The sequence below is a fragment of the Scylla paramamosain genome, chromosome 30, assembly GCF_035594125.1.
Source record: "Scylla paramamosain isolate STU-SP2022 chromosome 30, ASM3559412v1, whole genome shotgun sequence".
NCBI classification, from domain to species: domain Eukaryota; kingdom Metazoa; phylum Arthropoda; class Malacostraca; order Decapoda; family Portunidae; genus Scylla; species Scylla paramamosain.
The window spans coordinates 422,503-450,031 of record NC_087180.1 but is presented as its reverse complement, the minus strand read 5'-3'; the positions used below and the strand labels follow the sequence as shown (position 1 = coordinate 450,031).

Below are 27,529 nucleotides of genomic sequence, written 5' to 3'. Positions count from 1 at the left end.
AGAGGCTAATGTTGAAGTTATTTGGATTTCCAATGCAGTTTCTATGGTCCTAGTGACAGATCAACAATTTTTATGTTTTTAACGGGAGAAACGGATGATTCCCATGATGGTTTTTAATTATCATGTGAGACCGGATCATGTCACAAACTTGGTTCTTAGCTTGGGTTGACGTGTGTAACCTTGTGACTTTGGCTTTGAAGTTAAATCTCAGCACTTGATCACCGCTATACCTTATCTGCCGCTTACTTATCTCCTTGTTATTAGCCAAATTTATTTCAACCATTTATGATGATTAGCTTTTCTTTATCACGTCTAACTGATATAATTTTATGGCACACGCGGCATTCCACATTATAACTCAATGGTCCAATTCACTATTTAAAGATATGTCATCAGTACAATACGAGTGTTAGTATTTTTCATTTATAATTGGATCCTTGTATAATATATACTAAAAACACACCGCCGACGGTGCTGCCACTTCCCCGCAGCAACTCTTTCCCATCGGTCATTTTCACTGCTCTTGTTCAAAAGTATTCTCTGAAACTCTTCTGACCACACCTCTACTATCTACTACTTTTTAAAGGCTCTAGTTGAAATTATAAGTTTCTACTGACGAATTAACGGAATTTCCACATTATTAGCAAGAGAAACATTCTTGAGAAACTGGCTCATCATTTTTGTGGCCTTAGAAAACAGAAAAGTAGTTTCAAAACAGCTTTTTTTTTTTCACTCCGTCAGTGTTATGAGATTTTATACATATAATCTAGAGTCGATTCCCTCCTACAAGAACAATAATCTTACATTATCATTGGAAATGGCACTCATGAAAGACAGCTATCATCTCTTGGTCTTTGCAAACCGTCGTGATGAAAGAACAAAGCGTTTAATGTAAGCCTTACCACTGGTTGCCCAGCAGCTGCGGTAGCCCAGGTAATCGTGAATGCGCCGCTGACCTGTCCTCAGAGACACCGCCCCGATCAAAGTAGGGTTTCTTTCTTTTAATTCTTTCGCTGTCAAACGCGGATCGCTTTTTATCTCTCTTTTGATGTTCAAGGTGCTGGTAGATGTCCTGCGCTCTATCCCGGGACGTTTGCTGTGGGTGGCAGGATATGGATAGCTCCCTTCACGGTAACGCTTCACCCATCGCTGCACTGATCTCAGCTTCACTCCCGTAATACTGGAAATTTCCTGGAGATGGTGTCCTGCTTTGAATAAGGACACTATGGCACAAATGTCGTTGCTGGGTATTTTGTTGCCCATTGTCGCCTGTCTGGCACCAAGCCCCACCCGGGTTTTGCAGAGTTTATCACACAGACTTGCCCTACCCTTCGAAAAATTACACACCACTGCTGAGAGATGAGGAGCGGAAACTAAACGCAACGTCCAGCGGTTGGGAATTATGGGATTTAAAGGCTTCGCGTTGCTGCTGGTGCTGCTAGCCAGATGAACGATAAGTACCGCTAGTAATTGTAGCGGTAAATTTAAAACCTGCGGGGTAATCTGCGCTGAGCCCCGGTGCGTCATCTCTCTTGGATGATTGTCATTCATTTAGCACACCACTATTTTCAAGTAACCTGTGAAAACCTTCAGTGGGAACTGACACTGTTTATTTTGTTACTTGATAGAAATGTACAAAAAAAAAAAAAAATTCCTATCAATTCCTGGGGAGTTTCTATTTTCTATATTTCTTTTCTTCATCACTTCTTTTTATAATGACTGCTGTAAATATCTTTGCCTTTATTCCTCTTCAGTTTTATAAATGAATGTCAAAGTTCTAGCTCCTCTGTACTAACAAACCCATTCTGTTCACATACAGTCCACAACATTATTTTTGACACTACCTTCCTAATCCTAACTCCAATCCTTCCCTATCCTCATAAATTCCCTACACAACCTCTGCATACTATACTGCCCAAGAGCAACCCTTTGCAAGACCTGCTACTGAGAATGAGACTGCACCACTTACATTCATTTTACTTACTTTCCATCATAAATGCATCACAGCAACTTCCATAATTTCTTAAATAACTAAAGGTACAAGTTTGAAATTTTCATCCCAGGCAGTGACTAAACTTATTCGTGCATTTTTTATCAATGCATATTCAACACTTAATATTTCCTTCCCCAATTCCTCTTCTTTGAGTTCATTTCCTTCACTTTTATAAATATTCTTCCTTGTTGAGCTTCTGTGTCTTTTCTTAACTTCTCAATGAAATTCTATACACTTCTACTGCCACATGGGCTCTCTCTCTCTCTCTCTCTCTCTCTCTCTCTCTCTCTCTCTCTCTCTCTCTCTCTCTCTCTCTCTCTCTCTGTGTGTGTGTGTGTGTGTGTGTGTGTGTGTGTGTGTGTTCTAATTGCTGTGCAGTAGCTTCTTTTTCTGAGGAAAGTTTTTCTTTTATTCTGAAAGTGAAACTGAAGCTCTTTTTCTTGTTTAAGAGTTTTTTTCTTGATTAAGTTTTAGCTTCTTAATTTATCCACATAGGTTTTTAATCTCCCTTCTATAATTCTTGCATCTCTGAAAAGTTTTATTTGATATGATTTTTCTGCAATTTTTAATAACAACTCACTGAATTGTGACATGCTGTCTTATTATGTCTTCCACTGACCTTATAAAATCTTAGACTGCATTCTTTGCTTTATTTAGCTACTTTATGGTAATTATATATTTGTAAGGTATTGTTTTTGAGGTAATACTTTTTTTTTCTTCATTTTTTGGGGAGAATAGGTATTAATCTTAGCTCAAGTTTAACATGAGTTGATAGATTTAAGATTTTTTTTTTCATCAATACTCATACAAAGATATGAACCAATAAATATATTAAACATTTTTCAGCTTACTTGAACAACAACATTTGCCATGTTTCATGTACATGTACATTCTTTAATGCACTACACTGTCATCAACATAATTAACTTACACATTTCCAGTAAAGTTTGCACTTGGATGAAAATCAACTCTGCAGTAATAAAACTAAATATTTTCTAATTTTCTGTGTCACTATGTACCTATTAACATATAAAACATGTATTTGTGTTTACTGACTTATTTCAATAATCATTCTTATTTTTGGTGAGTTAGATCCAAAAACATATAATTTTTCAATTTACAGTTGGGTCTTAAACAAGCATACCCAGTCATATAAAGAGGGACACTTACATATTCATAAGCTTCATAGGGGCATTTGCTGGGAGGTGGTGGTGTTTTGATTCAACTCAGTGAAATGATGATGGTTTGGTGTTTGTGGCAATGAATGAAGACTGCTAGATGAGTGACTGACAAGAGCCATGACACACACACATACACACACACACACACCATAGTGTAGTGGTTGATATGCTTGGCTCAGAAATGAGAAGGACAAGGCCTTGCCTACACAAGGCAGAAAGGCAAGCCTCTCAATGTGTAACCCTTGTCCACCAGCAGCAAGTAGGTACAGGATGTGGCTTCACTGTATGGTGTGAGAGTGGTCTAGTCCTGCCAAGAGATTTTTTACTGCTGAGTGAGCAATTATTGTCCTCCCTACACAGGAGGATATAGTGTGTTGTGTGAAAGCCTCACCCAGAGATCAGGCTATCATAAGCTGTGAGTTCTTTCCAGGAGGTACAGCTGGCAGTCACCGATCCATAAGAACATAAGGGAAGCTGCAAGAAGCCATCAGGCCTACATGTGATAGTTCTTGTATGAAACATACCTACCTATTTCCATATATCATCCCAATCCATAAATCTGTTTAATCTTTTCTAAAGCTTCCTAATGATCCACCACTAATAACTTGATTAGTAACTTCATTGCATTCATCTATCACTTCATTTGAGAACCAGTTCCTTTCTATCTCTTTTTTAAATCTAACTTTTCAAGGTTGAACCTATTATTTTTTGTTCTATCCTGATTACTGATCTTGGGAATTGTTCAATATTATTGCGCAATATTTTGGTTTGTGCAATATAATTGATCGTGTGTGGGCAATATTGAAAGGTTGTGCAATATATTGTGTGATTTTCAAAAACTTAAAAATATATTGCGCAAACGGGATAATATTGTGTCGTCTGTTGGGTATATTGCGCAATATCCTGTCAGTCTCTCTCTCCAGCGGTCGTGTGAGGTGTTTGTCTCTCTCCTCAACCACGCGTATCATGGGTGACAAGAAAGCCGAAAAAGAATTCATTGCTGAATTTATTGAGGTGTATCGTGGTCTTCCCGCCCTGTGGGATGTGAAATGCAAAGATTATACAAATCGTGCCAAAAAGGGGGAGCAGTACGATGTGCTGATAGAAAAGTACCGTGAAAAATATCCGGATGCTGAGAAACAAGAAGTAGTAAAAAAAGTAAATTCTTTGCGAACAAACTTCCGGAAAGAATTAAAAAGGATTCGCGATGCAGACAGAAGTGGTGCCGGTGCAGAGGATGTGGAACCTACACTTTGGTATTTTGACGAAATGAAGTTTCTTGTAACTCAGGAAACACCTACCGCTTCAATCAGCACGATGGACATATCTCAGGATGTTCATGACAACGAGGATCGTGGCGACGCAAATGAAACCAGAGCGGTAAGTGGCCTATTTTATTAAGTTTCTGTACAAGTTTATCTTTCTCTTACATAATATCAACCTATTATTGATAATAATGCAGAACAGGACCTCATAAAGAAATGTATGTAATTACATTCTACACACCCTAAAATATATGTGGAAACCAAAAAAAAAAATTGTCCCTGTGCTGCGGAAAGATGGTTATTGATCCTTTGAACATTGGATGAGCCACACATTATATAAAAAAAACGAAGCATTTTGATGAAAAATGTTATTCATGAAAACGTCTTTAAATTAGGTTAGGCTACGTTTGGTTATGTTAGGTTTAATTAGGTTAGGTTAGGGATTTTTTTATTTGACACTCTATAGGTAAAATAACACATTGTAAGACGTTTTTCATGAATACCATTTCTCGGAAAAATGCTTAGTTTTCGAGGTACCTCATGATTTAACTATTTATTTTAATGTTCTTCAATTTTTATTACTATTGAGGATACTCTTCTCGATTCAGTTATTGGTCGAGCCAAGTGCGCTGACATTTTTCCATTGCCATGAAACCTGGCCTTCATTGTTGAAGTAATCAGAATAGGTTTCTCTGACTGCTTTAGCACTATTTGTTGCGTTTCTGGAGGTAGTGTTTGGCAGAAGTGGTGTTATCTCATTTACAACATCCCTCCATGACCCTTTCGTGATGACACCTGCCTGCAAATCCTCACAGTCCACGAGTTGCGTTGTGACATAAGCTCGTGAATGTCGCTTGCGTAAAAAGTTATGCAAATAACAACATGCCAAGGCAACTATTCGAGCTTTTTCAGGAGAGAGTGCTATTGGCTTCTGTAACACACCAAATCGGCTGACCAAGATCCCAAAGGTATTTTCGATCACACGACGAGCACGACTCATTCGGTAATTGAAAATTCTTCTATTCACATTTAATGGTGATTGGGGGTAAGGTTTCATAACATTTTCGGTTAGTCCGAAGGCATCATCTCCCAGAAAAACGAATGGCAATATTTTCTGACTATTCGGCAGTTGTGTTGGTTTCGGAATTCCCAATGTATTACCAGCAAGCGCCTGCCCGAATTTCGTGTAACTGATTACACCACCGTCCGATACTCTTCCATTGACTCCTACATCAACCATCATGAACTCATAGTTGGCATTTGCCACTGCCATCATCACAATGCTGAAAAATTTCTTATAATTGAAGTAAAGGGATCCAGAATTGTCAGGTTTCTTGATTGCGACATGCTTGCCGTCGATTGAACCCAGGCAGTTGGGGTAATTCCACTGATCGTAGAAATCTTGTGCAATTTGTTTCCATTCTTGGGTTGTAGTTGGTACCTGCAACAAAGAAAAACAACTTGATAAAGGATATATAACATGTTGGTTCGCTCTCATTTTGATGTGACGTATGTGACGTTACATTTTCCATCCGTTTCGGCGTCGTTTTCTGTTCATTACCGTAACCATCAGCAGTGCAGACAATTTTCATCTCGCAGTGGTTTTATCTCAGCATTATTCAAAGTAACATTCATTTCCGTATATAACATTAATTTTTGGGAGAAATAAATAGTTTTGAGTTATTCGCTTCTGAAGTTATTTTCTTCCTATCTATTACCCAAGGAATCGAAACTTTAGTAAAGTCGTGATATTCAGTCTAGTTAGGTTAGGTTGGGTTAGGATAGGTTAGGGACATCTATTAAAGGACATTTATTAAATGCCCAATCTTATACTTAAACTTAATTAACTTTAATCTTTTCCTCAGGTGGATGATGAATCTCGTCAAAAGAACAGGAAACGTAAAGCTCCAGATCCCACTGAGGAATTGGTGAAATTGGCCTCCAAACGCCTTCAACAACCACAAGACGACAGTGACGTAGTTGCTGCAGCTTGGGCAGTCGAGCTCCGAAAAATGGATCCACAACAGCAGTTGTTTGCAAAGAAGGCCATCAATGAGATACTGTTTGAGGGACAAATGGGAACCTTACACCGTAGTTCAGTTGAAATTAACGTCTCACGTGTGGCCACACCATAATAGTGTTCAGTCCCTCCCTTCCCCTTCATTCCCTCAGTATGAATCAGCAAGTGCCTCCTCGCAACACACAGGTGGATATTACACTACTTTGCATTAAGACAGTTACTTTCCAACTTCATGTAGGCTAGGTATACCTTATGTAGGTATACCTTATGTACAATGTCAAGTTTTGTTCTAGCCAATGTATGCCAATATTTTGAATGTATAAATAAAAGGATTTGAAATGGAAAAAGAACTTACCTTAATGTATTCCTTGAGACAGTTGATTAAAGCAGTGCATGTTTCCATAACTATTTGCCCTATTGACTGAGGTGACACAGCAGTTAAAAACTTCAGATCTTCATAGCTATTCCCGGTAGCGAGATATCGTAGAGTTATGGACAACCGTTGGCTTACAGGAATTGCATCGCGCATGATAGTGTTCCTTTTTTCGATTTCAGGAGCAACCAAAGCAAGGAGTTCATCAAATAATTCTCCGTTCATTCGTAAAAAGTTGCGGAAATCATTTGGTTCATTTACTCTCAGTTCATTGAGTAATTTTTCGTGGGTGAACTTCTCCCTATCAATAAACCATTGTTTGGCCCATTTTCTACCCTTCTGCGAGCCTTTTTTCTTCCCTTCCTTACGACTTGCTGCCACAGCAATCATCACACAACACAATTCTGAGTCAGTCAACATGTTGACGTTATGAAGTTCTGGCAGGGACTGACTGTTTGCACAATGTGGTTGTATGTCTGTGCTCACGATTGCGCAATATATTGCACAATCTTCAATATCGCCTCCATACGGTACAATCTTTTGCACAAACCAAAATATTGTACAATAATATTGACCGTCTAGGGGCCACCGTCAAAATATTGTGCAACCCACATTGCGCAATAATATTGAACGTCTAGGGGCCGCTTAAGTCATCCTTGTTATATCCCCTATAACAGTGGTTCTTAACTGAGGTGCTTGTACCCCTAGGAAGTGCAGGGTCTTTTTCCAGGGGTGCTATGAAAAATTAGAGCACAATATTTTTTGTACATGTATATTATTTATTGTGATGAGAGAGAAAAAAAACTTCCAGGAAAATGCTGGTACTGTTTTCTAAGGAGATCATGTGCAACAGTAAGGAGATAATTTCATGGAATACTGGCACACACAAAAAAAAATTAAAGCTTTGTCAATGAAGATAAAAAAGATAATGAAATTTGTATTTTACCACTTTTTAGTATTTCAGCAATTCAGGGGTGCACACACACACACACACACACGCAGACTCAAAAAGAGAGAGAGAGAGAGAGAGAGAGAGAGAGAGAGAGAGAGAGAGAGAGAGAGAGAGAGAGAGAGAGAGAATGAAGATGTCTAAATGACACAAAGAAAACATCTTTCCCCTCAGGAGCATAGATATATGGAATGAACTGAAGGATAGAGTGAAAAAAGTGACATGTGCATCAGCTACAGGAACAACAGGATAAATGGACACAGGATCAAAGAAGCCTAGCTCAGCTCCTATATATAACTAAATAAATAAATACCAGAAACATGCAGACACAGGAGGGCAGGACTGCTAGGCTTACATTCTTCCTGTGTTCTCTGCTACAGGAACAGAGGAGGCTACAGAATGGGTCATCTCTATCCACCCAAGGATTCCAACCCAGGACCACTCAGGTGTCAGGCAAGACCTCTAGCCCCTAAGCCAACCCAAAGACTGTGACCCATTGAGGTTGCCAAGTGCTTTCCCTGGGATTGCCAAGCCACCAAATTATCACACATCTTGTATTCCAGATTATAAGATCTTTTCAGTGGGTCCCCATACTGGTGGTGTGTTACATTGCATGCAGCAACATTTTGCTTTGGTATCTTATTAAAATCTTAATGCAGTAGTCATGATCCCCATTCCTTCATGAGACCTGTATCAATGCATTTGTTGATCTTGATATATTACATACTTACATATATATTTATTTATATGATATTATAAACATACATATTTATGTTTATTATCTATTTTCTTCCAACATTACAATATCTCTCTTACACAGATATTAACTGTAGTTGTCCATTAGTCTCACAGCCTAGAGCAAGTAATCAGATGACAGACATACAATGCATACAGAATAGTGCACAGGATTGTGGCCACGGGTGGAGGTGTATGACTGGGTTTGCCTGGAAAAACAGGATGGGAACCACTGCACCAGCTAGACTGCTATATTATTAATACAAATATTATTCTTATTATTATGGTCATAATAATTATCATTTAACTATTATAGTAATAGTGATTAATTTATAATAATAATAATAATAATAATAATAATAATAATAATAATAATAATGATAATAATAATAATGATAATAATAATAATTATTATTACAATAATAATAAGTCTGATGCTTGGTACCTCTGGAAGCTTCCCCCACAGGAATGACCCAGCAGAAGTCTTCACCTCTCCCCAGCTAGACATTTCCTTCTAGTTTTTTGAGCAACTGGCCTCACCATCCTAATCCAAACATCATGTAGTGGTACAGATGTGAAGGGCAGCACTGGAGGCCAGGCCACCACTTCCCAGCATTCCTGCTCTGCACATCTCCAGTTGTGGCCAACACTCAGGGGGTGGGCATCTCCTAGTTTGAGACTATTTTTATTTGTAATGTGGGAACTTCCATGAGAGCTGCAGACATCCTTATGGGCAATGCAAGTATAAAAAAAAAGCATCTTTCATCACCAGTACCAGAAAGTTACAACACTATTTGATGAAAATGAATCTACAGATGAATACTATGAAGAATTTTGTATCACTAATGAACAGCACATGATATCAAGATTCAAAATTTACACTAAAGGTGTTTCAGATGAAGTTTTAAAATTCTACAAAAAGCTGCCATTGAAGAAATGCTGAATATTGACAATGATACACCTATTGTACATTTCTTTAGTGATGGGAAAATTACTAAAATAGTGTAAAATACACTAAAACCTCACTAAGTTGGAGCAACTCAGGGACAACCCCCTGTCCAGTTACAGGATTATCTGAGTTATCTAAAGATGTGAATGTGATTGCATACAGCTGGCCACATGCACATCCACCCTCAATACAATATATATGTGGCTTTACTCACATTCCTGTCCTTGCACACCATCACTCACTAAAATGTAGCTGCTTCACAAAAAATATAATATACTATTGTAAAAATACACCTGTTAATGCACAATTATCACCACAAGTTGTAGAGAGTGTGTGTAATACATCCCTTCATCAGAGGTACAGGCTGCAATGTGGAAGCACAAGTGGGTGGTGGTACAGTATATGACACGCCAATTGTTGTTTTAATGGTGTCATTCAGATTCTGGTAAAGAATCTTGTGATGACCTGGATATTCATTGGGTTATGTGTAAATATCCAAGGCCCAGAAACCATCTAGATTATCCAATATCTGAGATATGAGTGTCTAAACTAAAGGTGGTTTGCTATACAGAAAAGGACAAAGACAGTAGTGGTGATGAGGGCATTGTGAACACTGGTGAATAACAAAAGGCAATCTGGTGAAAATGTGTGAATAGTTAATTACTGGGTTTGAACAATGCTGATTCATCAGTGAGCAGAAACTAGGTCAGTATACTCAGTCAAAGAGAGATTGCTGACCAGAAAACTTAAAATTATAAAGCAGACAGCACTTAAAGAAATGTTTACAAAGGCAGGTCATGGGAATGCTGCACTATCACAGGAGTCAACAGTGCACTCCCAGCAGGCACTTCATATGAACACCAATGATCCTCCTTGTGCAACACTAGCATGGTGAAGACAGTGTGAAGTGGTATGACACACTTCAGGAATGCAGCAGAGTGGGGTGGCCAACAAGAGAATGTGTGCATCAGAGTGACAGTGAGGTGACTTTTATATTTTACCTGATGTTCTTTTTAGAAATAAACTTTCCTAGTTTCATGCAGTATAACTGTTGCAATATGTATTACATTGTTTATTTGTGTATTTTTCCATAAAGTGTAGTGTTATTTTGTGTCAATCACATTTACATGTCTTTTTTTCCTGACCAGTTATTCCATAGTTTGAAAAAAAAAAATAAATAAATAAAAAGATAAAATTAAAATACAGGTGTATCCAAGGATTTCAGACTAGGGATACTGGACCTGCACTAACACCTGCTTCACACATATGTATACTCCCTTACCCCTTCTGAAGTGAATACAAGAGATAAAAGAAAATTAAGAAAACTGCTACCACAACCTCTATTATTACTACAACTAACATTACAGTATGCCTGGTATACACCTGCCACTGGACTCATGGGTCTGTTTCATGCATCATCTCAACAAGTGGGCTCTTGTAAAACAAAATGTGAGCCTCTTTTGTGTTCTTGAATTGGGATGTCTTGCTGACTTTCTCATCGTCAAACAAGAACCAGTGGCCTTGCTGACGCTGGTCTTTGTTGGCTTTGCAGACAGCAGTGTAGTGGCCCTGCACTGGTGTGCCATGAAGGTTGCACGCTGCATACAGACTGTACTTATGACAACGGAACCTGTTGAGTGGTTGGAAGTGTCATTTCCAGTGAGTAGTGTCACTGCACCAGACAGTAAGTAAGTACACAATGAAAAGTAGATGAGGAGAGTATGTAAAAATTGTTAAAGAGAAAATAAGAGAGCAACAGCAGTAATGATAGTTAGAGAAAGTTATTAATTGGCCAAACAAGGGAATGTGTAAAATAAATAAAAGTCTTAACTGAGAAAGTATAGAAATCTCCAAGGGACAAAAGTGTGTGAGGGGCAAGTGGACTTGGAACAAGGAAGAGTTGTGGCATCATATTTCATTGTGAGAATGTTAAAAGATGTCAGCTAAAGGGAAGGTGTTTGCTGTATTCATGAGCCTGAGTTATGAGGCTGTGTGATGGCCAGAGTAGACTGGGAGCAATGTGAAATGTGTTTAGGATGTGTGTAATGTATGGCATCTCAACAAATGAAGTGAACACATTCTGTAAAGATGCTAGAGCAAGTGTTACAACAAAAGTGAAAAATATGAAAGTTTGACAGTGTAGGCAGAGAGAGACAGTGAGACAATAGAGAGTGAGACAAAAGAGTGTAATGTCACTGTGGCTGTTCAATGGACATATATATATATATATATATATATATATGTATATATATATATATATATATATATATATATATATATATATATATATATATATATATATATATATATATATATATATATATATATATATATATATATATATATATATATATGGATTGGTAATGATGAGAGAAAATAGGCTTCTATAATACAAAATGGAAGTTGAATCTTTCAGGAAATGTTCTGTTTGCAGGTAACAGAGGTTTGGTACTTAAATTTACAAAAAATCAGTAAATCAATTTAGTATTTGTGAGAACAGAAGCAGAACATTGATGTTAGCATAAGTAGATGATATGATGGTATTTGGGAAGAAAAGTAATGTGGTGTCTGTACAACAGCTGAGGGTCTTCATTCTGTTTGGTGTATGAGGCACACAGTAGAAGTGGGCTGCAGAGTACTGGAGTGTGTAAATGTGCAACACAGAGGATGAGAAGAACTGGGAGAGGGAAACAACAACAGACCGATGAAAATGCCGAGTCCCTTGAAATATAGAGGATTCTTTTTTACTTAGCTGTGGTTTGTGTAGGAGGCAGTGCAAAATGTTGGTGTAGTGATGAGAATTAGAAGTGCAGGGATGAAATTTAGGGAACTGTTGCTTTTATTGATACCAAGAAGATTTTTAGATGCAAGGGTACTTAATCATAGCCTGTGTGGGGTGTAATGCTGCATGCTGGCTAAAGGGGAGAAGTGAGTGGATTAGATGTATCTCTATACAGCAGACCTGGGGGAGGTGGATTGCAGATGGTGATGTGAAGGAAAGGATAAGATAAACCAATGTGCAGATGAGACTTTGTTATTATACTACAAGAACCCAACTCTGGTGGAGAAATTTAGCCACCTAAGGAGACTCAAGATGATGAGTGTTGGTGGGCAGTGCTCTTACTCCCTGACTGCCTGACTAGGGTTACTGTGTTGTTTGAAAAGTGAGACCAGTTGACTGAGAAGATAACACAGAGTGCAGATAAATATAATATGGTATCTTGCAAATACATAATAGTTTGGGTAGAAATCAGTTGACCATGCAATTTCTAAGAAGGCAAGAATACTTAGGCCATTCAATGGGTGAATGGGTGACAGTGTTACCATGTTCACCTGTCTTTACTCCTCAGATGACAATATTACAGAGGCAGAGTCAGTGAGATCCATGCAGTACAGCAGGAAGTGAAAAAGACTTGCAATTATTATTTTCTAGTTGAGAAAATAAAATTTTCTTTTTCATACGAGAGAAAGAAAGAGAGAGAGAGAGAGAGAGAGAGAGAGAGAGAGAGAGAGAGAGAGAGAGAGAGAGAGAGAGAGAGAGAGAGAGAGAGAGAGAGAGAGAGAGAGAGAGAGAGAGAGAGAGAAGTTTGCAAAGGCAAGAAATGGGATTCTTGGTGTACATGGTGAGGAGGAGGTTGCATGGCAAATTGCAGGCTAATGGCAGGTTACTGAATAACACCTTTTGTTTAGGTGGACACACTGGAGTCTAAGCACCTTGCAGTCCACAGGCCTGAGACTAGACAAGCACTTAGTTGGAGTGTGAGATGGAATGTTTGCCTGTAGCAGTCAGCTGAGTAAGAGGAGTGGTGAACTGCACTGGATCCTGGCTGGAGTCTAACTGACTCCCCACACATCAAATGGGTTAATAACAGTTTTATTTTGGGAACATGAATCCACCCGACCCAAATCCTTATTGGTCCATCCACTTGCTAGGGTGGATTTTTACACTTGAGTTGGAATCAGTACCAATCACCATTAAACCATGTTGGAACAAGAGTTTCAACAGCCCTTATTACAAAGATATTCACTTAGAGCATGAGCTTGTGTGGCCTGTTGAGCATCGCAGAGGGCAGTGGTGAGCACAAAGCAGGCCTGGTCCAGCAGAGTGATGTGATATGAAGCTCTAAGCACCACTGTTTTGGGAGGACTGTTTTTATACACATTCATCATCAGACACCACCAAGCCTGCCACACTCCCCTCTACCATGCATAATGTTTTTTCTTAGGTTCCCTCAAGTCCTCTGATCACTTAAAAATCAATCAGCTGGAATGTTGTGTAAGGAGACCATCAGCACCTCAGAGGACCCAAGGCTAAGGAGAATGCTAGGCAGTGAGTGTGGTGGATTACATAACCAACCTGACCATGTCTTTAAGGATACAATTAGTAAATCAAGAGGACCAAAAAAAAGAAGGAAAAATGCTAGACAGTAAGTGTGGTGGATTAACTGACCTGATTGTGTCTTTAAGAATACCATGAGTGGCTGAGAGGACTGAAGACTAAAAAAAATGCAAGACAAGCGTGGTGACTTAATTGACCTAACCGTATATTTACTTGTCTGCACTCCTAACATAGTATGGGACAAAGACACACAGCAAACCTGTAGACACACACCGTACATACCTGTTCTTCCTGCCAGGTATCATGTGATCCGCAAGAGTCAGATGATCTGTAGGAAAATTTACACCCTGCATTTTGGCACTGTGTTTCTTGGCAGGCCTGTTGGGAAGTCAAGAGAGGTCAGGAGATATCAGGAGAACTTATGGGAGGTCAGTGTAGGCCAGGGAAGGTCAGGAGGAGGCCAGGGAAGATCAGGGAAAGCCAAGAAAAGTCAGGGGAGGCCAGGGAAGGTCAAGGGAGGTCAGGAAAGATCAGGGAAGGTCAAGGAAGGCTAGGAACAATCTGGGGAGGTCATGGGGGGTCAGTACAGCTCTTGAGAAAACATACCAGCAAATTGTTATATGTATGTGTGTATGTACTGTTCACCAACTAAATTTTTACAGGACTGAGTTAAATGTATAATGTCTGGTCAGTGAATGCCATATTATCATGTTTTCTTTGAATGCGTCTGTGCATTTTGTCTGCATATTTTGTCTATGTATTCTTGCTGTTTGTGCACTTTGTCTATGTATTTTGTTTGCACACTTTGCCTATGTAAGCTAGTTGTTTGCACATTTTGTCTGTGTATTCTAGCTGTTTGTGCACTTAGTCTATGTATTCTGTTTGCACATTTTATATCCTAGCTGTCTGCACAATTTGTCTATGTAGACTAGCTGTTTGCACTTTTTGTCTATGTATTCTAGCTGTTTGCACATTTTGTCTATGTATTCTGTTTGCACACTTTGTATTCTAGCTGTTTGTGCACTCTGTCTATGTATTCTGTCTGCACACTTTGTCTGGACCACCCCATGTGGGAGTGCCAGCATAATATATAGACAGATAGCACTGATAAGAGCAGGAGGCAGCCAGTCTTTCTCCCCTCACCTGCTGAGATGAATGGCCAGGATGAGTGGAGAACACAACACCCGAATCTGCTGGTGGCACAGGTGACTCTTGCTGCAGTACTCACAGTCCCACATGACCATGTTCATTCCGTAGTACTGCTGCAGTGCCTCCTGGGTGGCAAGAGGGAAGTGCTTCAGTAAGGAGGCCATGCAGAGGAATAAAATATGCTGTCACTCTCTCATCAAAGGCTCTCAGCAATGAAATCCACATACTCTTTGCTCCCTGGACTAGATAATCTTCTTCCATCACTCTCCTCAACTAGGTAATCTGTCTCTACTCTCTTCTCTGAGCAAACAAATATATATGTATACTTCCTATGCCAAGCACTTCTCCATTCATCCTGTCCCTTCCTGAGTCACACAAAGGCAGAGATGGCTCCAGTGGCTCACAGTGGTGTGTTGCTCACCAGCCACTGCCATGAGTCACAAGCTTCTGCCTGATGATGATTTGTAGACTCTCAACTCCACCTTAGTCTGCCTTCTTTGTGACAGTAAGTGTGACTAGCTATTTAAGGAGAAGAAGAAGAAGAAGAAGAAGAAGAAGAAGAAGAAGAAGAAGAAGAAGAAGAAGAAGAAGAAGAAGAAGAAGAAGAAGAAGAAGAAGAAGAAGAAGATCTCTTTGTCCACAGTGAGACTGGACCTGAGGAACTGGTCACCTAATTCAGAGAGAACATAAATATTGATGTGAGTAGGGGGTCCTTGAGTTATGACAGAGTTCTGTTGCTGCATCACATTGTAAACCAATTATCAGTGTAGGTCAGAACCAGCCTCATAAGCACCTACAGTATGTCACTCATCTCTGCTGATGCTATAGTACTGTAAAGTCATAATCTAGGACATAAAAAAAATATAGCTACTGTATCTGTAAAAAGACACATGGAGGATATATGGTAAGTAAGAAATAAATGAATAAATCAGTCACAAAAAAAAAATCAGCAAAGGGTGATGCACGGGGACAAGAACTGCCAGGAGCCAAGACCATCATAAACTGGACTCCCTGTAATTCTTGGTATCTCCACACATGTCTTACCTCAAGTGTGGCTTCCCCTGGTGCACTGATGGGAACACTGAGGGACGTGAACCTCTCATAGTTAGTGTGCAGGATGATGCCTGCCCTGGCACAGATCACGTCCAGCTGGTGGATGCCCTCAAACATGTCTGAGATGAAGGATCTTCGCTGGTAAGTCACACCGCAGTTCTGGCACACCTTCCTCTCTCTTCCACCATCCACGTCATTTGACTTTAATGGCGAGTTGCTGGGATGGTGATGGTGGTTGGTGTCAGTGTGGTTGTCTCCTGTATAAATGGTGTAGCCTGGAGGGGGGTTGTTGCCTGGTAGTGATGCTTGGTTCCTGGTGATGCTGCTGGCCAGGTATTTGCTCAGGGAAGTTTTTGTGCATGCACAGTCTACCTTATCCTGCAACTGTGTACAGGTGCCATTAATACGGGAGTGACAGAGGCAGGGAGTACGTTGTCTGCAGGAGAGACAGGAAGAGTAGAGAAATGAAGACAGACCCAGACCAATGTAGCTCAAGCTGTGTATACTACACCTAGGTGTTGTAGAGAATGCTTTGACATGGCACAAACCTGAGTGAGGAAAGCACAAAACTATAACCATTCTGCAGCTCATGAAAGCGTTAAGCTGTAAGTAAAGGAAAAGATCATACTAGTCCCTCTTCCTCCTCCCTTCTCTCCTTAACCCCCTCCTATACCACTCCTCAGCCTGTCTTTCTTTCCCACTCTGTACTCTCCCTTTTCCCTCCCTAAATGACCCTCTCCTTCCCTCATGAGTGGCCTCCCCCCTCCTCTCCCTTCAGTTACCTCTCCTTCCTTCAGCTTTTCTCTTTCCCTTAATCTGACTTCATCTTATGACCTTTCCTGTTAGTAGTTGTGTTGGTCTTGGTAAATCTCTTAGAGGGTCAATGAATAAACAATAGTTAGCATGGAGAGGTTTCTAACAGCCATTCATGAGCATGGTAAATCTAGTTAATTTATCAGAGGGCATCAATTCACTCCCTTCCCACCAGGAATGGAATGTGAATGATGTGTATATGAGTGTGTGGTGCTTTGCCTGAGCCACCTCATGATGGATTGGTGGCCTGGTATATAGATAGAAAGATGGATAGATAGGTAGATCAATGCACAAGCAGAAAAATGAATAAACACAAAACATTTATAATAAATGAAATACACAAACAACTAAATACATCAACTTAACACACAAGAAAGTTACAAGTCACAATACAACAATCTCTGGATACCTGTGACCTTTCCATGCTACAAGCCCCAGTAACTACTGGGTGGCCAGAAAGGACTCAGCAACTCCAGCAGGGTGTGAACCAGACACAGGTTCAGTTGGAATAACAGAAACATCATCATCCTTCTTTCTTGTAAACTCTGAAACTCCTGGCCTGCTTCTGGATTTCTTTCTTCCTATGACTTGAATTCTTTCAAGAAGGAGGTTTCAAGAGACTAATCCTCCAATTTTGGATGATTCTTTTGATCTTTTTTTGGAACTGGCACTTCAGTGATCCTTTTTTTTTTTTTTTTGCTCTTTTTGTTGGCCTTGGCTAGTGCCCCTCTTACATAAAAGAAGAAAAGTCTGAAACAAGCATGTGGGCAAGACTCACCCCATCAGTAAGGTCCTTGTGCAGCCACAGCAACAGCCCAGCCAGCAGCTTGTGTGCCTCCTGCTGCTCCACACCAGCGAAGGCTTCATCTCGCAGGCCACACACTCCCTGCACAAACTCAGCTCAGTATGAGGTGGGCAATGGAATGAAATGCAACCAAATACCTGAGGCTTATTCATTTTTTATACTCTCAAAATAGTTCACCAGTTATAATTTTTTTTCCATGCATTTCTTACACAATATTGTAGTGTTCTCAACAGTAAGTACAATTAATTAAAGAAATTAATTAATTAAAGAAATATAATTTCCTGTACTGAGGCATTGATTTCTGGAATAGTTTAAGTGAGGAGGTGGTTACAGCTGTCAGTGTGGGCAAATTTAAAGAATAACTGGATAACTGTAGGCATGGAGACAGAACAAATGAGCTTTACCTTGGATCAATACCTTGGAGCTTTACCTTGGATCTTAGTTGTACAATACAACTAAGTAAACACACACACACACACACACACACACACACACACACACACACACACACACACACACACACCTTGAAGTAAGCCATCATTCCTCTCTTCATCAGCTTCACATCATCCATCTTAGTCATTAGGAATGTGAGAGCGCGTGCAATTGAGTTCTTCTGTTTCTGTCCTTCTTCCAACCCCTCACAGCTTTTGTTTGAGAGAGAGAGAGAGAGAGAGAGAGAGAGAGAGAGAGAGAGAGAGAGAGAGAGAGAGAGAGAGAGAGAGAGAGAGAGAGAGAGAGAGAGAGAGAGAGAGAGTTTTATATATATATATATATATATATATATATATATATATATATATATATATATATATATATATATATATATATATATATATATATATATATATATATATATAAACCACACACATTTCTGTCTGGAATGAGGCAGTTTGACACTAAGGTTCTCCAGTCATTGAAAGCAAACAGGACACAGCACCTCTGTCTAAACTAAACAAAATCTTTACTGTGTGTGCCAGCCACTTCATGCTGTACATAATGCAGCTATAAGTGTACTAAAGCAGTGGTATTCCTCAAGATTCATGATAAAACATAAAGTGTGATAAGATGGCGAGAAGTTAGACCAAACAAAAATTATTAAGCAAGATATCAACTGAATGAATAGTAAAAATGTCTATACATTTCTTGCCACAGTGAGATCACTGTACAGCAAACTCATCACCATTCCTGAGAGAGAGAGAGAGAGAGAGAGAGAGAGAGAGAGAGAGAGAGAGAGAGAGAGAGAGAGAGAGAGAGAGGAGAGAGAGAGAGAGAGAGAGAGAGAGAGAGAGAGAGAGAGAGAGAGAGAGAGAGAGAGAGAGAGAGAGAGAGAGAGAGAGAGAGAGAGAGAGAGAGAGTAGAGAGAGAGAGAGAGGAGAGAGGGAGGGAGGGAGGAGGGAGGGAGGAGGGAGGGAGGGTGGAGGGAGGGAGGGAGGGAGGGAGGGAGGGAGGGAGGGAGGGAGGGAGAGAAAGAGAAAGAGAAAGAGAAAGAGAAGAGAGAGAGAGAGAGAGAGAGAGAGAGAGAGAGAGAGAGAGAGAGAGAGAGAGAGCGAGAGCGAGAGAGCGGAGAGAGGAGAGAGAGAGAGAGAGAGAGAGAGAGAGAGAGAGAGAGAGAGCAGCCACATACTCACGCCAAAGATAGGCATGCAGGGAAGTCTGGTGTGTGGTAGAGGCACTGCAAGACGGCATTCACATAGGAGGAGCTTCCCAAGTTAGGCAGGCGACACCTTCCTCCTCCCTGCAGCACAAGACTGTGGTCACAAGGAGCTGACTGAGCAGTATAAAAGCTTGCATGAATGTTTATTTTCGTGAAGAAAGTTTGATATCTTTGCTGGTATATAAAAATTGTAGTTTAGTGGCTAATGTCCATTATTTGTGTGTGTATCTAACCCCACCCCAGGAGGTTAGGTATAGCACAGCTGGCCACATACTGTGCTATGCCTCAGCTCATGGGGTGGTCCACAAGACTGTCCCTTTCCACCAAGAGCAGACACAGCTAGTGGTTTGAGTGGTGTGAGCGTGAGCATGCCAAAACTGGCAGAATGGCTAACTTACAAACAAGGAAAAAGAAAATGAAGTAAAAAAAATAACATTTTCAAAAACCATGTTCATATTACCATAATCTTCCTGTCCACAAGATACAACCATACATGTTTGCAAAACACAACCAAGTATGATTAATTGAACAACACTTTTGGCTAAAAGCAGGTTGCTCGCTCAACAGGATGTTTTAATTCTAAGTCTTGTAATTATGAATGAAGTGCCCTCATTTTTATCAAAGTGGCTCAGAGGTCATAGTGACCTCACACACACATAGTGTGTGTGTGTGTGTGTGTGTGTGTGTGTGTGTGTGTGTGTGTGTGTGTATGTGTGTGTGTGTGTGTGTGTGTGTGTGTGTGTGTGTATTTACCTAGTTGCATTTACCTAGTTGTAATTTACAGGGCCTGAGCTACACTTGTGTGGTCCCATCTCCATGTCTTCACTTATCCAGATTTTCCTTGAAGTTGTGCACACTTGTTGCCAATACTACATCCTCACTTAGCTTCTTCCAAACTTCTATATTTCTCTGTGGGAAACTATTTCTTTATGTGTTACTCAAGCATCTTTCTTTTCTTAGTTTCTTTGCTGTGTCCTTGTGTGTCTCTGATATTTCCTACTTCTCTTAGCAGTAGTTTCTCATTATCTATTTTTTTCAATTTTATTTCACAATTTATAAATTAGTATTAAATCTCCCATTTCTCTTCTTTATTTCAATGTTGTCAGGTTCATTTCCTTTGACCTGTCTTCATATATAAATTCTTCCAGTTCTAGAATTATCTTCATTGCCATCCTTTGTATCCTTTCTAGTTTTTTTTACACTTTTCTTCTTGTGGGGAGACTACACTGATTCAGCATATTCCAGCTTTGGTCTAATCATGGTGGTAATTGTCTTTCTCATCATATTTTTTATCCATGTGGTGGAATGCCATTCCAATATTTCTTACCATTCTATGTGTGTGTGTGTGTGTGTGTGTGTGTGTTCTTGCACCTCCTGACTGTACCCCCTTCTTTTTTACATTCCTTGTTCCATCACTGATCCATGATTTCAAAAGCAAGGTGGACCAATACAGGCTTGGAGACATGACAATGCTGGCTTACCTCAAAATCCAGTATAATGCAAATAGCTTAATACATACATTGTTTCAGAAACAAATACTGTATTACTGTAGCATGTACACACACACACACACACACACACACACACACACACACACACACACACACACACACACACACATTTGGTGAAACATATTTCAAAATTAAGTAGAATACAAAGAGCAAGATGAGTGCAAAATCTGAAGTTAAGAGGAGAAATTAGGGACGGTATGTTAACTCAAGCTGGAGTGTGACATTGTGAGCAGAAATTTTAAAATTATTTTTCAGTCTTGGTTGGTCTCCCTGACATAAATAGTAGATCAGTTAATAAGTGAATAGGTTAACATATAAATGAGCTGTTGGGTTGAGGCAATGTGAGAGGGGAGCCTTTACCTTGGGAGGAATGACAGAAGGAGGGGCAGTGACAGCCAGCCGTGGTAATTGGATGTCCAGCTCCTGCAGGGCCTCCTCCAGACTATTGTATGGCAGGAAGTTTTCTTCCTCCTCTTCTTCCTCCTCGTATTCTTCCCATTCATCTTCCTACATTGATGGAAAGGTGTAAGTGACTGGAAGGGGGGAGCAATATTACAACAACCAGAATTACCAATAATATATATTATTGGTAATTCTGGTTGTTTACTTTGCCAGTGTTTACTTTGCCAGTTTACTTTGCCAGTGTTTACTTTGCCAGTGTTGGCTTTGCATGAGTTGAGGTACAGTACACACTTCAGGATATGATAAATTAAGTCATTCTAAGTGAAGCACCCTCTACACATATGTTGGTTTTTGCTTTATTTTCTTACAAACTGAGGTTGAGATGTGAGGCAAAGTGTGCTGTGCTGCTCTATACCAGTGTGAAGCACAGTGACCGCAGCACATTGCCAGTTGTCCTCTTGTGGTGGGCATTTGTCTGCACCATCAAGGGCTGGGCACACAGATTTTTACAGAAAACAATTATGAACTGACAGATTAAATTTTCATGCTTTTAATTTTATGAGGAAAATGTACAGGAAACACAATAACATTGGCAGTTAAATATCACACTTGAAGTACACATGCATCACAACTCTCAGCTCCTGGGCATGCGGCAGCAGCAGGGCAGTGGATGGCAGTCAACCAAGCATGAAAATTAAATTCATCATTTGATAGCTTCTGTAAAAGACTTGCATGCCTACATTGTGAGAATGAATGTCCAGCAAGAGAGGACAAGTGGCAATGTGTAGCCGTCACCTGCACCTCACACCAGGCAGGGCACTCACCACAACACATCCTCCATATGCTGAAATCTTAAAAGAAAAGACAAGATGTGTATAGAGCATTTTTTACTCAGAATGACTGACAGCATGCACCATAACTTGTGGGACACCCTGTATATGGATGGGATTGTTAAGACCATAAAAAAAAAAAAAAAAAAAAAAAAAAAAAAAAATATATATATATATATATATATATATATATATATATATATATATATATATATATATATATATATATATATATATATATATATATATATATATATATATATATATATATATATATATATATATATATATATATATATATATATATATATATAATTGTCATGACAAAGATCTACATATCTGCATGAAAATGTATTTTTCACACATGGTTTGCTTGGAATATGCATACAAAATTCCATACTCCTCCCATTCCATAAAACCTGCATGCACACAACCCAGCATTCACAGGACAGTGTGAGTGCAAGCCAAGCCAGGACAGTGACAGTCAGTTTACAGTGTGTGCAGCTCATCTCCCACTGCTGAGTGGTTGGTGAGTGTGTACCTTAGCAGTGTGAGGGAAGTGATCTGTGGTGGTGTTGTTGGAACACTCAGACCTGTGTCCCAAGATGTACTGTCTTTGTTCACCTGTTCACCACAAACCCCATCACTAACAGCAATTGCCATTTCACATAAATCACCAACTTTGCCTTTTTCTTAAATCTCACCTGGTACTGGTATGGGAGATCAGACACATCACCTCCATTGTGGAAAACACCATCTTGGTTGTGTCCATAACTGGAGTGTGGTAGAAAGAAATCCTGGTGTGTGGGGAGAGGGGCCTGGTCATGTGGCACAGGACCATAGTTTGGTGCTGGGGGCCCCTGGTGTGCAGGAATAGGGCCCTGATTGTGTGGCACACCATAGTTTGGTGGAAAGAGGCCCTGATTGTGTGGCACAGGGCCATAGTTTGGTGCTGGGAAATCCTGATGTGGAGGAAAAGGACCTTGAGTGTGTGGCACAGGGCCATAGTTTGGTGCTGGGAGGTCCTGATGTGGAGGAAAATGACCTTGAGTGTATGGCACAGGGCCATAGTTTGGTGGTGAGAGGCCCTGGTTGGTCTGGTGGGGAGTGTAGTGGGAGGGACCTCCAAGCTCCAGAGGTTCTTCAACAAGGTATGGCCAAGCTGCTCCTTCCTGTAGACAGAACAGTCACCATGAGAGGCTTAGTAAGTTTACTTCATCTGCCAGCTAATCTCTAGTCTTTCCTTCATCCTCTGTAATGGTGAACACAACATCACATGGAAAGAGGTTCATGATTATTCAAGATGATCTCCCTTCTTTCAATGACACATGCCTTACAAAATCTGCCATAATGCTGACAATTTTTTTATTAAATACATATTCTTGTTTCCAGAAAGCATGTCTTTTTTTTTACCTGTAATCTATATTCTGCTCTCCCTTTCTCTCTCTCTGTATCTCTGTAACACTAGACTTGCTGCTGCTGCTGCTTACCTTGTCCATTCTGCAACTTTTTCTACTACAAGATTCAATTAATGAGTACTTTCTGTCCTTTGCTCCCCTAACATGCAATCAGCAGAGTACTATGTCTATATTTCTTAATCATAATCATGTATTCTTCCTTCACACAAATTACTCTTCTTTTACTTCCTTTCTGGGTCATTACTTCTTTCTTCAGATCTATTGTTCCTTTCCATCACTTATTTCTCATTCATGTAAGCCATCTATTTCATATCTTGCTATGGTTCAGCTTTTCACATGGAAATAACAGGATCACCAGAATTCATAATTTGCTTACCTTCACACTAATATATGTGATATTTTTCAAAAAGTTATGTTTTTTTTTGCTTACTTTACAATCTAAAGTCTATTATACTTCAAGATGAAGCAATACAATAATAATTTTATCACTATTATTTTGAAAAGTAAGTTCTATATATACATGAAGGGGCATTTTTCATCACAAGATGTATCCCTCATGGTGAGCTTCAGCATACTCAAAGCCTGATCCAACTCCGTCCTGATTTTTCTGCCTGATAAAGCCCCAAAGACTTGAGTTCATGACTGGTAAGTCAGCAACTGATGACCTCAAAGCACTCAACTTCACTAACAGACACAGCCACCTGCATGAACCTCAGCAGAGCATACTGTATGATGAAATGTATGGTGTGAAGCACTCCCAGATATTCTGTCAAGTGAATCAGCTAAAGTTTTGCTGAATGAAACCCTCAAGATTGAATGGCCATACTCTAGTAAAATAAAATAAAACAAAATAAAATAAAAGATGACTTAGTGAATGTTCTTTATGTCAAAACTGTATAAGATAGGGGACTGGGAGTTGATAGATAATTAAGTTCTCCTTAATAAAGCAGATAAATAAATTACAGAAATGATGGAGAAAGAAGCAGTGTGACAGCAGTGTGAGGCACTCCAGAGGCTGCACAGTCAGTGTGATGCTAGCAAGGACAGGCTGTGTTGATCTGGGATAGAATAGTTTGGGCACAAAAAGAGTCTTATGGGTAGGAGGAGTAACTCTGTAACTATAAACTTTCTCAAATCAGCAGGAAATAGAATGATCAAGGCAGAAGTTTATTAACATACAAACAAGTTAGAGTGTGAAGAAGAAGAAAGAGAAATCTATAACTGGTATATTTAGTTGAAAGTTGTTCTTATTCAGTAATAGTATAAGTTTATAAATCCTTTGACTCACCATGTTGATAATGAGAAGTGATCAGTGGGACATCTGAGCCTCCCTCCACTCAGTTGAATGACTGCTAAGCAATAACCTGAAAAGGGAAATTATACAAATATCAAATCATATTCTTACCTCCCTTATAAGAAAAAATCCCAGCACACTCCGAAGACTTGCCATTCAGTTCACACACACACACACACAAACACACACACACACACATAGATAAGAATGCAGTGTTGTCAATGTCAAGGTCTTTGAATAAACACAAGAATATTTTTATTCTTATGCAAAGGGCAGTGCAGGTACTACTTGCATTCTGTCCCTGAGTAAGTGAAGTCTGCTAAAGAGGAAAGTGGTGGTAGCTGGAGTACGAAAGGCAATGGTTGCAGTCTTCAGGGAGGACTTCCAACACAAAAGAAATAACAGACAGGCAGAACATAGAATCTTGCCAAGTGGTGGGCAGCCATCAGGTGACACAAAGCAATCTGGAAACTTCCACAGAGAACCAGTTGCTGTGAGCCTAACCCAGCATTTATCTCCATTATCCAAACTTGCTGAGGTCACAACTGTCCCAAAATGTTCTCCTGTCTGTTTGTTAGCAAGGTGGTTGGCTGGTGCCCTGTGCATCACTGTTACAGCCATCCCCTGAGAGGCATGCTTAGCAACGGGCCTCACGTAAACAGAGAGGTAGAATGAAGTGTATCTGATAGACTGGCTCACTTTCATCCTTCATGTGACTCTAATATGATTTAGTACTCATTCTCATTCATTTCTTCTCCACAAGCAGTGTCAGTAGAGCAGTTTTTCACTCCTTCATCTCCTCAACATAAACTACACAATGTGCAGTCATTCTTTAATTTCTTCCAGCAAGAGGTATATAAGTATATAAGGTACCTTTTTGTTTTTGTAACACTTGATCCCATCATCACAAGTGTGGTAGATTATTACAACTGTAAAACTATCCATGCCATCAGTGATGTACTAGAACTGGCTCCAGCAGGTTTGCCAACTTTCCTGTGAAAAAGTGATGGTGATTGATTCTGATTATTTGAATGCACACTCCCACCCTTCCTGCTACACTCTGGCTTGGGAACCTGCTCCAAGAGTTGTTGTTTTTTGTAACAGGGATACTGGCCAAGAGTGGAAAAATAAGGCCCATTGAGAGAGCCAGTCCCTAGAGAGAGGTCAAAAAGTATCATCCAAAATTGGAGGATGTGTCTTGAAACCTTTCTTTTGAAAGAATTCAAGTCATAGGATGAAGGAAATAAAGAAACAGGCAGGGAGTCCCAGAACCTACCAGAAAAAGGGATGAATGATTGAGAATACTGGTCAAATTGGTATGCAGAGAGTGAGGAGTCAGGGAGGGACTAAGCAAGTGAGCCTCAGCCAGTTTGTGCTCCCACACCTTGGTTACATGCCTCACAACACAACACACTCTTACCTCACTAATCTCAATCAGAAAGTCCAATACAGCACCACTGGATGGCATAGGAGAGAAAACTTGGTTTTCTTAATTTCCACTTCTCCCATGGTGTAGGAACTTGTCAATCTTCTTTTGCTTTTTCCTAATTCCATCACCTTGCATTTCTTTGCATTGAATTCCATTTCCCATTTCTTACTCCATTTATATATTTAATTTAGATCTTTCTGTAATATTTCACAATCCATATTGTTTTCCACTCTTTTCAATAATTTTGCATCATCTGCAAACAGACTTATGTAACTGTCAACCTCATCCACCATATCGTTGACATACACCAGAAACATTACGGGGGCTAAGACTGTTCCCTGTAACTCTACACCATTCTGATTTTTCTCCCTTTATTACTGTTTTCATTTCTCTATCCCTTAAGAAGTCTGAATCCAATTCAGTGTGTTTCCTTGCAAACCCCTTAAATTTTGAATTTTCCATTGCAGTCTCTGGTGTGGTACCTTATCAAATGCTTTTTCAAGGTCTAAATAAACACAGTCTGCCCAATCCTCTCTCTCTTGAATTACATCAGTTACTCTACTATAAAAGCTCAATAAATTTGTGACACAAGATCTTCCACTTCTGAAACCAAATTGTCTGTCAGTCAATGTATGTGTTTCTTCTAAATATTCCATCCATCTGTTTTTGATTATTTTTTCCACTATTTTTGCCAACACACTTGTTAGGGACACTGGTCTGTAATTTAATGGATCTTCTTTATTACCTCCTTTAAAAATGGGCACAATATTGGCTCTCTTCTTTTTCCTTCCTTAAAAGAACATACATTGAACATTGTGTATACCTTCTGCCAGTTGTTCACAACATTCCTTAAGTATCCAGTGTGTGTGTGTGTGTGTGTGTGTGCATATATATATATATATATATATATATATATATATATATATATATATATATATATATATATATATATATATATATATATATATTATTTACCAGTCATGTCTTACAATGAGCCAGATTTCCATGAAACTGGCTGGCAAATATTATTTGTTTTCTTAATTCTTCATCAATCTTTGCCTGATGAATTTCATAATGGCGTGTTATCAGGCTTTTCAGGCACGTCATCCCACTCCCTTTCCTACACTTGTAAGTCACTGATCCTCACATCTGAGTCAGTCACAAGAGCAATGAAGGCGAATTGTGGTGAGCAGGCTGTCACAGTCACCACTGTTTATAATCAGGAATCTTGTACTCACCTGAAACTCAAAAGGCAAAGATGAACACTGAGCTGAAATGCACCACACTGATGCTGCTGCTCCCTCCTGTCTCTGTGGTAATGGTGGAGCTGTGTCACAAATGCACAAGTATCAGTGTTTGGAGATTTC

At 39.6% G+C, this 27,529-nt stretch overlaps 3 protein-coding genes across 8 annotated transcripts in view; 1 reads left to right on the top strand and 2 right to left on the bottom strand.

Moving 5' to 3' along the window:
• Positions 1-1,440, bottom strand: part of LOC135116147 (mucin-2-like) — a 60,728-nt gene extending 59,288 nt beyond the window's left edge. For 2 of the 4 annotated variants that reach the window (XM_064033393.1, XM_064033392.1), the window contains exon 1: positions 903-1,418. In XM_064033393.1, the coding sequence (XP_063889463.1) occupies positions 903-1,263 (361 nt within the window). In that variant the 5' untranslated portion in view covers positions 1,264-1,418. Of the gene's footprint in view, positions 1-902 lie in introns of all 4 variants that reach the window. The other 2 variants (XM_064033391.1, XM_064033387.1) reach the window with 2 other exon arrangements.
• Positions 1,441-4,063: 2,623 nt separating this feature from the next.
• On the top strand, positions 4,064-6,806 carry LOC135116146 (uncharacterized). Its single transcript, XM_064033386.1, has 2 exons — positions 4,064-4,554; positions 6,305-6,806. The coding sequence occupies exons 1-2, from the start codon at positions 4,141-4,143 to the stop codon at positions 6,572-6,574; spliced, it is 684 nt and encodes a 227-aa protein (XP_063889456.1). The 5' UTR covers positions 4,064-4,140; the 3' UTR covers positions 6,575-6,806.
• Positions 6,807-8,505: 1,699 nt separating this feature from the next.
• Positions 8,506-27,508, bottom strand: LOC135116142 (ubiquitin carboxyl-terminal hydrolase 2-like). Of its 3 annotated transcripts, none has more exons than XM_064033375.1 (11): positions 27,401-27,508; positions 24,728-24,803; positions 22,726-23,193; positions 21,150-21,296; positions 19,253-19,359; positions 18,148-18,268; positions 17,598-17,705; positions 15,998-16,390; positions 14,948-15,078; positions 14,087-14,182; positions 8,506-11,095 (listed from the first exon to the last, which is right to left on the bottom strand). In XM_064033375.1, the coding sequence occupies exons 2-11, from the start codon at positions 24,728-24,730 to the stop codon at positions 10,861-10,863; spliced, it is 1,809 nt and encodes a 602-aa protein (XP_063889445.1). In that variant the 5' UTR covers positions 24,731-24,803; positions 27,401-27,508; the 3' UTR covers positions 8,506-10,860. The 3 variants fall into 3 exon arrangements, with proteins under 3 accessions (XP_063889445.1, XP_063889446.1, XP_063889447.1); XM_064033376.1 differs by lacking the exon at positions 27,401-27,508 and adding an exon at positions 26,154-26,413; XM_064033377.1 differs by having other exon boundaries at positions 10,932-11,095; positions 14,087-14,132; positions 27,401-27,489.
• Positions 27,509-27,529: the final 21 nt, after the last annotated feature.

Excerpts from the sequence above, each read along its gene's own strand:
- LOC135116146 (XM_064033386.1), top strand. The coding sequence starts at position 4,141 with ATGGGTGACAAGAAAGCCGAAAAAGAATTCATTGCTGAATTTATTGAG. Across the intron at positions 4,555-6,304 it reads ACGCAAATGAAACCAGAGCG|GTGGATGATGAATCTCGTCA; the intron begins GTAAGTGGCCTA and ends TCTTTTCCTCAG.
- LOC135116142 (XM_064033375.1), bottom strand. Across the intron at positions 21,297-22,725 it reads ATCTCCCATACCAGTACCAG|GAAGATGAATGGGAAGAATA; the intron begins GTGAGATTTAAG and ends CCATCAATGTAG. Across the intron at positions 15,079-15,997 it reads CAGGGGAAGCCACACTTGAG|GAGGCACTGCAGCAGTACTA; the intron begins GTAAGACATGTG and ends CTTGCCACCCAG.